Source organism: Thunnus albacares, chromosome 6 (genome assembly GCF_914725855.1).
Source record: "Thunnus albacares chromosome 6, fThuAlb1.1, whole genome shotgun sequence".
In the NCBI taxonomy this organism is placed as follows: Eukaryota; Metazoa; Chordata; class Actinopteri; order Scombriformes; family Scombridae; genus Thunnus; species Thunnus albacares.
Window position 1 is genome coordinate 11,724,863 of NC_058111.1, and position 12,063 is coordinate 11,736,925.

A 12,063-nucleotide genomic window follows, 5' to 3' on the forward strand; every position below is an offset into this window, starting at 1 on the left:
TAGTTAGGAAGATGGTTGCATTTTGGATAGACCTGAAACTAGAGAAGAGAGAGTTCTTCAGAAAGAATCTGTTTTATCTCTTTGTTACCTGCTTTTCTCCACCTTCATATGAATCCTGTGTGCTGCTGAAATTAATATATATGTTGAATTTATCAGAGAACATAATGGTTCTAGTGGCTGCTAATGGATGCATGGAAATCATGACTGATCATAATCAAAATTATAACACTTATCGATCAATATCTTAAAACTACGAGCTAAAACTCTAATAACTAACCTACAGTGTAATAACTAAGTACCCCTTTTTTTCTCACATTAAGCTGTCAATTCATTGTGTTGTTTCATTCGTAATTTCATCTGAGTAATTAGCAGTCAGGATGGTCATTGTAACTACCATTACTGGTCCAGTTATAATAAATTAATATGCAATCAATGCATTCATCAAGATCCTAAAAAGCGATCACTTATTTTCCTAAATGTATACACACTTTCAAGGAATTATTCATTATTTAAGATGTGTTGATGCATATTCTGTGGACATAAGATCAGTTACCATTGTTTTCTTGTATGATGATGTAATGATGATGTAATCCAGTGGCAATACATCAGGTGAAAACTGATCTAAATATGGGTGGATGTGCACATTGTCACCACTGTCCAAAAAAAGGATATCCACTTAGTTGTTGTTTTTTTTCTTAGTCTGTGTGACTATGTAAGTGAATTTTTATTTTTTAGTAAGTAAATGGGAAACATTTTAATATAAAATACAGTGAAAAAATAGACTTGATTCTTAAAAAAAATGTCTGCTCCACCACCAGAGGGCATCTGTCACCTCTGACAGTAGTGAAGGCTTCTGTATTAAGCCAATTAGACATGTATTAGAATATTATTTTGACCTTATTCTAAACAACAAATCCTTGTCACTTCTGAATTTACTCATTAGGAACAAATATGTTTAATAATTGTCATTTCCAGTTTATGTGTACTTATTAGGGTTCAGGCTTTTACCTAAAAAAAAAAAAAGAAAAAGAAAAAGATATAGGCACATAAAAAAACTATTTATCTCATTACAGGCTATTACAGTCAAACAAAAGCCCAATTAAAGATCCATAAAGAAGGAGATCAGAGGGATAAAATGGTGTGAACAGTGTCTCAGCTTCTTGACTCCTCCTGCATGGAGGAGGAGGCGGGACTCAGTGCACCTAAACAGACGGAGGGGTGATGCATTGTGCACAGTCTGTCAGTACTGCATCCACAGAGAGGTCAGAGAGACGCACAGCACACAAACGAAAACCCTGAGCTGTAAACCTGTTGTACACAGAGGACGAACCAGGACGGAATCTGTGATCTGTTTCCTTGCACTGTCGAGCCTTGCTCTTTTGTTGCCCGGCTGCAGGAGGACAAGCTGGGAGAGGACTCGCCTCCCGAAAGCCCGATCTGTCGGTGGCGGAAGGGACGTGATATGAACCTCTCATCGGCTTAAACGGCAGTGCAGCTAAATAGCCCCGTTTTCCAGGCGGGGGGAGGTTAGCGGAGGATCAAGAGGACATTTATACCTGTAACCTGCAGCTGAAGGCCGAGAAATACCGACAGAACCTGCAGCGATGCCCGGGTTTGATTACAAGTTTCTGGAAAAGCCAAAGAGACGCTTCCAGTGTCCGCTCTGCAGCAAGGCGATGCGGGAGCCGGTCCAAGTGTCTACCTGTGGACACCGGTTCTGTGACACCTGTCTGCAAGAATTTCTAAGGTATGTGTGTGTGCGTGTATGTATGTGTTTGTGTGTGTGTGTTTGTGTGTACACTATCAGAGATCCAGCTCTCTGCAGGCGATACTAGAGACTACAGCCAGCCTTGTCTAGTTTCGGTCGAGCAACAGTAAATAAAGGATGTGTAGGTGTGTCTTCCTCACCTTTCCTCAGCAGGGTTTTTACATCAATTTCCAGTCTTTTATGCATCTGCTGCACAGTAACAGATGATGAGGCCTGCATGGTAAACAGCGCCTGGATTGAACCACCCCCCCCCCTCTCTCTAATTTTAGATCCAGGTGTGTTTTCTCCCAAAGATCTCCTCTACATACAGAATTCAAGGGTGCCGTGCATCCATGAGTCACTGTGTCAACATGAAAACATGAATGAGAAACCTTTTTTAGGATCAGCCATGCGTGTATTTGTGTTAGGACAGGTAGAGGATGTTGTCATTGTTCTGTCTGGTAACTGACCCAGCAGACAAAGCTGAAAGGAGGTGATTATTGTTGTTTTGGACACATCATCCATGAGTTAAAAATGCAGATATTTTCTGGTTTTGACTATTTCAATCCTTAGAGTAAAGTGATTTTGCGTTAATATCTTTCATTTTGTGCAAGTGTCCTGCAGAGGGCCCATGACTTCCCATCCTGTCTGTGTTTTTGCCCTGAGGTGGTCTGCATGGGTTTGCAGGGTTGGGGGTGATGGGTTAGACGGTGTGTGTGTGTGTGTGTGTGTGTGTGTGTGTGTGTGTGTGTGTGTGTGTTTTGGGTGGTTGAGGGGGGTCAGACTGAGGCAGTGCAGTGGAGTCTGCCTTGAGTCCAGGATTAGACAGATTCCTTCATCGGTGTCAGTCAGGGCACCGGAGGGGCACTGAGGGACCTTTCACTCCGAGGTCAGCGTCTTACAGACACCCCCCTCCTCACCTCCTAATCTGCTCAACATTGAAGTCTCTGTTAAGACTTGCAAAAAGAAAGTCTTTGTTTTATCCTCGGTTTTACGGCACTATCATTAAGTTCCATACAGCACACACAGAAACCTCAAATCATGTGCTGCACACAGATTCACAGTTTTAACACCAACAATGACAATCTAACTTGCTCAGAGAAGGTCATCACTTCATCATAAACCTCTTAGCCAGGGTGATAAACTGTAAACATCATCCTGACATAAAATAAACTTCTACTGGAATGAGAAGACAACTGTGTTGATTTATGTCTTCATGCTGTTAATGAAAAGTGTTTCTTCTCACACAGCAACCATACCGTTGCTTTTAATGACCATCTACTCATTATCTAGATGATTTAGAAGAGCAACCCCTGTGCTGTAGACATCACCAATGTTGACATATAGTGTCAATGCAGTCTGAGCCTCAGTGAAATGTATGGAAAGCTTGTTTGATATTCAAACAAAACACGACCTTGCTGTTTGCTAATTTTTGTGTGAAACCTATTGTGAAGAAGTTAAAGCTGCCTGCAGTTTCTAAAAAAAATGTCTGAAATCATATTACTTGACCTCAAAGCCTTACAGCTCTCAAATAGAGGTAAATATAGCATTTTAATTGTTAAATTCAGTTTTACAGGCCATAAAAATGTTTTGGTTTCTTGCTGTGCTGTATTTCTAGTGAGAAATCATCTCAGTCAAACTGGTCTGCCATTGTTTGCGGTTTTATTTCAGTAACAAGCACTGAAAAAGATCTTTAAAATGTCTTCAGTTTCACTAGATGTAACTTGAAGACAGCCTGAGGGAATATCATAAGCAAATACATAAATTCTTTGAAAACTACACTTGCTATCAGGAAAGAGGAATATATTTTTGCAACCTTCTTATGTCATATAAATTGCGTGCTAGTTGACAGGAGATGAGGATTATTGCTGTGAATACATTAACCACTTTGTCATGAGTTCCTAGTGTGCACCCTGAGTCATCAGGAAGCCTCCTCTGGATTACTAAACAGCAGCAAACTTCATCTGTTTTAAAAAGCAGAAATTCAGATGAACAAAGAGGACGAGGGAGGAATAGTGCTCACTGCTGATCAATGAGTTTGGCCCGACGCTTTGTCTGCCTCGTCCTGTCCGCCTCCGTGTTCCTCCTCCAGTTTACGCTCTTTTTTTTAAAACTCCCACACACTGACTCAATTTAATAAAAGTTTCCCAACTTATAAAAGTTTTTCATTGAGGTTTTTTATGGTCGGGATATCAGCGCAGGTGTGAACATGATTTCCTCCCTGTCTGCCCTGCGTGACCTAAATATTGTACGTAGTAGCTGGACGGATATCTGTGAGATTAATCATCAAGTTCATTCCTCCTATTAGTACCATTTTCTAATAATGACCCTTCACAGAGAAATTATAAGTTGTGACTAATAACTTTATTAATGGTTAAATAAACATGTATTAATGCTTTATAGGCTAGATCCATTAATAAGAACAACTTTGGGGTTGTGAAAACTCCCTTTGACTGCGTGTTTCTGCAAATAATCGGATTTATGAACACTTACAACTGCATACTTGATTAAAACCGTATAATAATGACTTATTAACATTTATAACTGCAGATTTGATGGCTTATTAAAAGGTGAGAAACCTGCAAGCAATCAACATGTACTATTACCACACAGAAGGGATTAACACCAGCCAATTAGACTCTTCACAACCTGGCAACCCAATATTTGTTCTTATTAACAACTTTTAACTGATCTATGAAGCATTAGGAAATGATTTATTAACCATTTATAAGGGTGCCTATTAAAAAGTAGTACCTCACTTGATCCTAAGTCAGATATGTAGCATATTTTTACAAATTTTTCTTGTTTCGATCGTACAAATTGTTCAAATAATCAGAATATTGTTGCATCCCAATTAGAGCTGGAACAGTTAATCGATAAGTCTATCAAAGAAATGAACCTTCAAGGGTGGAAGTGCCAAACATTCAATTGTTTCAGCCTCTCCAATGTGAGCATTTGCTGCCTTTCTTTGTCTTGTGTGATAGTAAACTGAATATTCTGGGGGTTTGGACTGTTGGTCGGGCAAAACAAGATATTTGAATACGTCGACTTGCAGATTAATGAGTAATGAAAATTATCGTCGGTTGCAACTCTAATCTCAGTTTAAAAGATCACATGGTCTCCCAGTGAGTACTCATTCTGGTCAACTTCCCAGGTAGGAGAAAGTTTAAGTGAATGTTTATATCAGCAGCAGATGATGTTTCAGCAGCCCTCAGTCACTCTGTGCACAGAAACAAAGACCGAGCCGAGGTGACTCGGTGCATTGTCACCTCTTTAATTAACATTGTGTGCCAGTTGAGGTCAGTTCGACTCTCTCGGATGGCGTATAGATCTTTTTGTGAGGAGAGTTCAAGTTTATTGGGGCTGACAGACAGTAGTTAGCTAATGCTTGGCCCATTGTGCAACTAGGTTGATCCTTTGCTGTAATTATTGAAGGCAGTGTGACATCCAGTCCAGGCTTGCCAGCTGAGTCTGCCAACTTTCACACTGACAGCTCTGTCACGGTCTCCACAGCCCACTGCTCTGTTGCAACAAGCCACCCAAGAATGCTCCTGCATGACATTGCTTCAATGCTAATCATCCATTCTCAAGAAATAGTTGTCACTGAATTAAAATATTCATTTTTCAGTCACACTGAGTTATTTTTAAAAAGGTTAATCCTGTATTTTCACTTCAAAGGATATCAAAATAAAATGGAACTTCCCTGAGAGGCGCTCGAGGAAGCGCATGAATTGTTCTTGCATTACCATGTCTTGGCGCTGAAAAGAGCTGGTGTGTGTGCCTCTGTGTCCACGGGCATGTTAGCATGTGATGCTAATGGGCTGTGTTTCCGCCCTGGGAGGAGTGAGTAAATACAACACAACAGCAGTCCTGGAGGCTCTCCGCCCCCCCCCCTGGCTCCGAGGGAGAGTCATGGGGTAAAAGCAGCCCAGCCCTGAAGCTTTAACACTCACTGCAATCAAATATGAGTCACATGCTTCAACAATTCAGTGCATGCTGATTAGGGCAGGCCTTTGTTTTAGCAACAATAAGAACACTGCGTCTTTAATAGAAGAGAATAAACACTTAATGGTATGTAACACAATTTACTTCACTGCGTGAGGGCTAAGTAGGGTTTATGGCCGTGCCACACATGCCAGGTCTCATGGCTCATCAGTCGTGGGTCTACTGAGCCAGAGTAATGCCATGCAATGTGACAGTGGTGGTGTCTCTTTGGGGATGATGCAGCGCTGTGCCACAGCCTTGACAGGGGTGTAATTGGTTTGTTCGGCTCTGGAGCTTCTTCCTACAGGCCCCCACGTCATCATAGTGCAACTGCTGACTTGCCCAGAGTCACGAGAAACTCTAGAGTGGGCTAATATGAGAATTTTTCATGGCTCAATTATTCACTGTCCAAAAGCAAGGGGAGGGTTTTTTCCGAATTGGCCGTGATTCATTTTATCTTTGACACATTGTCTGTGTGTAGTGCAGTTTTTTTTCTCTCTCATTGATGTAGGTGATACTCACTTTTTCTGCTGTGCTCTCCCACGCATTTATAGTCTTAATGCCCTGATGCACAATCACCCGCATAATCAGTATTACAGCATCCCACCTCTTACCTCTTTTACTCTTCTTCCACAAGCATCTGCCTGTCTTATTGAGTACGTGGGCAGAGTTTAGTGTTGGAGAAACTGGTACCACTTCCGGATAAGTCACCTTTTCATAAGTTCATCAGTTAACTCTACAAATCATTTATAAACCATTGAAAAAAGAAACTTTTTGGTTGCCAGGTTGTGAAAACAAATCCCTCTGACTAGTGTACATCTTGTCTATTTAGAAAATATTTCTTTATAAATGTCAATAATCTGTTAGTGAACACTTGTGTTTGTCTCTTTCTAACAAGCCATCAAGTCTGCAGTTATATATGGAGCCACCACCAACAGCTGGTTAGCCTAGCTTAGCATAAAGACTGGAAACAGGGGGAAACAGCTAGCCTGGCTCTTTCGAAAGGGAACAAAATCCTCACACCGGCTCTTCTAAAACTCACTAATTAACATCTCATTTGTTTACAAAAACTGAAGAGTGATTTTTGGTATCAATCTTCTCATCTCAGCAAAAAAGAGAATAATCATATTTCCCAAAATATCACTTTAAAGAACTGAAAGAACACGTGAACTCCTGGAGGATTAACACCAGCCAGAGGAATTTCTCAAAAAAGTTGATCTTACTAATGGTTTATAACTGACCTCTAAAGTGTTTTTAAATTTGAACTTTATAATGACTTGAGTTGGATAGAACATTTCAATGACAGATGTGATCTTCAATCTGTTCAGCTCTGTGGTGATCTAAGTTAGCAAGATTTCTCGCTTTTCGGCACATCATGAATTCACTTTTGTCTGTTGTGCATGCAACGGTGTGTTAGGTTGTATAGAGAGGCACTTTGACTGACGTGAGAGGGCGTTTCTTAAAGAGCTAAATGGAGCTGTGCTGCATTGGTGCCCACTGTTGTGTGTAAGTCTGGCACTTGAGGCAGCTGGGGCTTTGTGTCTCAGTGGGTATCTGTATCTGAATGGGACCAATGCCATGGATGGCTGATGAATGACTGTGTGTTCATTACCATCCTCATCCCTCAGTCCCATCACAGAGACATTCACAGTCCCCCGCAGGTGTCCCGAGGCTGCGCAGGCATCCGGGGTGCAGATCCGGAGAGTTTGGGGGCGACTCTGCTGTCCCATCCTTCTCTTACGACAACGGTGGTCAGTGAGCTGCACACAGAGATGTTCTGTTCAGCTGAGTGAAAGCCCTCAGGCCTCCGCTCTGCACTTTGGGGTCTGTGAAGGCCTCTTAGAGCTGTGCACTGAGGCTGCTGTCAGCTGACTTGGGGTGACAGAACTGGAAACAGCCCAGTAAATTTTAACACATCAATGCATAGAAAGAGCCTCTCACACAAAGAAGAGCGACACATGCAAAGAAAACAAAATGCTGCAAGATACAGCAGCATTTGTCTGGGAAGAGAACAGTGAGTACTATAAACTCTGTTTATTCTTAGTTTGTCTAAATGTAAATTTCCATGATGTGCCGTACCTGTATAGTCAAGTTGTGCCGCCCACTCCTTTTCTCTTATTTCAGCTGCAGTGACTACAGTTGGTTACTGAATGTTCCCGAACTTTACACATCATCACACTCATGGACTTTGAAACTAATGATTATATAAGAAGTCACTGATCTTTAAAGTTTAACATTAATGTTTACTTCCAGCTGCTTCAAACACTGAGTTAGAAATAGAATTCCTGCATCTCATTTTCACACCAAGCCTCTCTGGAGTGGTTTATTCAAAATATGGACTTTGACTAATTTAATTTGGTTCAGCCCAGACATTAACAACTAACTGCACCTCATTTTCATTATTGATTTATCTGCTGATCATTCCCTTGGTTAGTGTTTTTGTCCATAAGATAAGAAAATGGTGAATAATACTCATTATAGTCATTTCACAGAGGATTCACTGACAGCTGTCTAAGATCCAAAGATATTCAGTTAGCAAAGACATCAAATAAAGGAAAGCAGCAATCTTCACATTTGAAAAGCTAGAACCAGTGAATGTTTGACATTTTTGCTTAAAAAAGTACTGAAATGATTAACCGATTATCTAAAAAGATGCTAAATTTTCTGTAAACTGAGAATTTCATGTCTATTATGAACAATGACATTCGAACTTGAAGTGAAAGTAAGTGGAACAAGCTGAAAATGCAAAGTCTGAGAATGTAATCTAAACCAACAACAGGAAACTACCCCAAATCACAGTGATTTAGGGGTATAAGGAAATGGATGTTGACATCTGATAGCCAGTAATTACCCATGTTTAGAAATGCTAGCGTGAATAAATGAACTCAAAATGCAGTTTTGACCCACAACCTGTGTCTAAAATGTGTATATTCTCACTTGGCATGACCACCATAGAAGCCAAACTATTACAGAGACAAGTCGATTAAAGCCACTGGGACTGGAATCAAATGTTTCTCTGACCGACGCCGTGACAAATTACATGTGAGGCCATGTGACTTTTGTTTACAAGCCCTGGTTCTCCTATAAACAAAAAGTCCACTTTCCCACTATGGTTTGCATTAAAGAAAACAAACTGTAAATGAAGGAAAAAAGTAATGCTTTTTTTTTTTCAATCGAAGAACTGGTTGTGGCTTTGACGGACATAAAGAAATTTGTAGCGGAAACTTGCTTAACTTAAACTCCTTTTCTTGCCATTTGTGAATTTGCTCTGAAACGTTCGTCCTCTAAGCGTTTCCACAGAGCTCCATCCACCCCTGAGACTGAGAGATAGATGTTACCCGGGCTGTTTCAGGATAAGGTAATTGTGGCGAGTCTCTTGGGAGGAAGCTGAGAGGCTTTAATGATGCAGCTGTGATGATGACATCGCTGAGAGAAAGTGCCCTGACCATTTCACACAGCTGCAGAGGTCCCCCAACACACAGACATGTGAAGATATTATTACTACGAGACTTGTATTGTGACAGCTGTTTGCGTGTATGTAAAGAATCGAGAGCGGGCATTTGTGTCTGGGATGAAACTCGCACTTCTTCCCAGAGGATGGAGGGCCCTTAAAATTCTTAGGTGGAGTTTCTCGTTGAAATGTTTAGCCTCTCATTGTGACGGGGCAGCTCCCAATACCTCACTTTTCAGTCACATCATCTGTCTGCTGTGAGGGATCTCATTAGTGACATCCAGTTCAGGCATAATTCATTGCCTTTTGAAAGACTCCTGAACGTTACGGGTTTTATTTGATTCACAAGCTCAACAGCCTTGAGAGTTGAGACGGCTACAGCTTTAGACAACAATACATCCTAAATGATCCGACTTGTTCATTTCTAAGTGCATACAAAGAACTCCTAAGCCTCTCGTTGACTTCCACATGTACCATGACTTCTGGTCCAAATCAGTCAGTGACCACATATATTGTCTTTTCACTCCTGACCCTAATTATGTGGTTCAGAATGATGTGAAAGTTTAGATGGTTCGGGTAATTTGTGGTTTAGAGAAAGTCTTTAAGCTGTGACTCAAATTCCATACACCTGAATCATTTGCAGTGAACAATGTCAAATTACTTGCAGTTAGACAAGTTACACGAAGAGTCATCATCGCAGGTGGTTTGGCTACTGTCGAGAAGATTAGTTTGTGAATAACATATTGTATCTTTGTTTTTTTGTTGTTTTTGTTCTGTCAAAATGAGGACACTAATTGTGGAATTGAGATAAGTATATCTATATTTGCTTACTAGATTAAGCTTTGAGTCTTCAGACTTGATTTTATCTTCGAACTTATGTCAGTAAAGTTCAGTCTACCCTGGATTTAAATGAAATTTAGCAGTTTATTACAACCTGGTTCTTGTTTTGATAGCTTTTGCCATTATTTCTGTCAGTTATGATACCATTGTACATTAACAGTTGAGACCATTGTTCCATTTTTTTTCCATCCGCATCATTAAAAAAAAAGAGAGCAAGAAACAAAAGTGGTCAGTTGATCAGGCAGTTTGTAAACAAGCAGATTAGCCAGATTATCTGAACCACTTTGTTTGGAGGTAAAACCAAAGTAAGCTAGAGCTGCAACGATTAGTCGTTTAGTTGATAATAGAATAACAGTTAAAGTCTTTTTTCAAGCAAAATGCCAAACATTTGCTCTCAAATGTGAGAATATGTCACTTTTCTTGGTCTTACATCACCGTCAATTTGATGTTTTGGTTTTGGACTGTTGAGGATGTCACCTTGAACTCTAGGATGTTTGGATTCAGGATGGGTGTTTTTCACCATTTTCTGATGTTTTATGACCAAATGATTAATCAATTAATCATAAAAGTGATCGGCATATTAATTGATAATAAAAATGATCATTAGTTGCAGCCCTAAAGTAAGCACACATCTTCATAATAATGCTACATCAAGTACAGTAAGGTATGTCAGGGCTGAAAAGGGAATTCTATGTGTTTACAACGGACGGTTTGGGTAATAATTTAACAATTTGCCTTCTTTTTCTCTTCAAAATAAGTTATGCGGAAGATTTATTTAACACGTGTGCGATCATTGGACCATTTGTGTTTCTTGGCCCATCAAACGTCTTTTTAGTGATTTCACAGCATTCCCAGATCTCAGCTCTGTGAAATCTTGGAGAGCACAATGTTATCAAAAGCCAAAGACGTGATGGCAAGACTTGTGGAAACAAGATCCAAGTTGTAATAAACCAGAAAGTTTTCTTCAGAGTATGTACAGTTTATGTGCAGGTGATTGTGATTTTGACTGTTTATAATCTTGTGAGGTTCTTCTCCGTCAAGTTTATGTTTTGCATGGGTTGTGGGGGTAAACTGCTTCTGCTGGTTATGTCTTTTAAATCAAATGACCACTAAATGAAAGCTTAAATGATTAGAGTTGAGCAGCAGCAGCAGTGTGTAGCAGCACCTATAAGAGCCAGTTATAGACATGCCTCAACTTGCCCTCCCCTATAAGAGGTTCTCTAAAATGAATCTCCCTGCCTTTTGGGCCAAACAAAGTTGGAAAACATTCCAGCTATGCAGCGGAGCACCTTGCCCCTCACACACTGAGCATGCTGGGACCAAGCCGCCAGACCCAGCCCTGCTGCTGGATCACAGCCAGTTGGCCCAGATTGGAAAAGCATGGCTAGTGCTTACACGTGCCTGGGTATGCATGCTATGTGAAAGATAAGGGTGTGTTTATCATAACGTACATGCTCTCTGCCTGTTGCACCATAAAGCTCGTGAGCCCCTCCAGAAGTTTGTAATGAACGCTTATAGTTTGCTAATGACCATTTTAGAGTTAAACAGCAGATATTTGAAGCAGTTTGTGCGTTTCCACACTCCGTCTGGCTGCGTCTTTGCTCTACTTCCTATTGTATTAATTGACTCCCCCTTCACCCCTCCCTCTCCAATCTGTTTGTCTTGTGCACAGGTCACTGAACCGGCTAGAAAGCCGGCAGACCTACTGTGCATATGCATACAGCAACACACACATGCTCAGACTCCCACAGACATTATTCCAGCCGGATGTATTTATTTTTCTGCTTGGTGTCAAACTTTTGTACCTAAATGAATCTCCAAAACAGGGTGTTAAATAAAATCATGCTAGAAGAAAACAGAGTCAAGCCTCACAATACGAGCTGAATAAAACACTTCACAACAGAAAATCAATTGGAAACTACTGTATTTTGATAATTTATTAAACGTCTAAGCTGTTTTTTCAAGTAAAAACACTAAATATTTACTAGTTTCAGCTTCTCATTTATGAGGATTTACAGCTTTTCTTTGTCTTAGGTGAGTA

At 40.5% G+C, this 12,063-nt stretch overlaps 1 protein-coding gene across 1 annotated transcript in view; it reads left to right on the forward strand.

Annotated features, from left to right (window-relative positions):
- Positions 1-1,103: 1,103 nt before the first annotated feature.
- The window catches only part of traf4a (tnf receptor-associated factor 4a), a 35,611-nt gene continuing 24,651 nt past the window's right edge, over positions 1,104-12,063 (forward strand). The window contains exon 1 of the mRNA XM_044355055.1: positions 1,104-1,747. Within this exon, the coding sequence (XP_044210990.1) occupies positions 1,605-1,747 (143 nt within the window). The 5' untranslated portion in view covers positions 1,104-1,604. The remainder of the gene's footprint in view (positions 1,748-12,063) is intronic.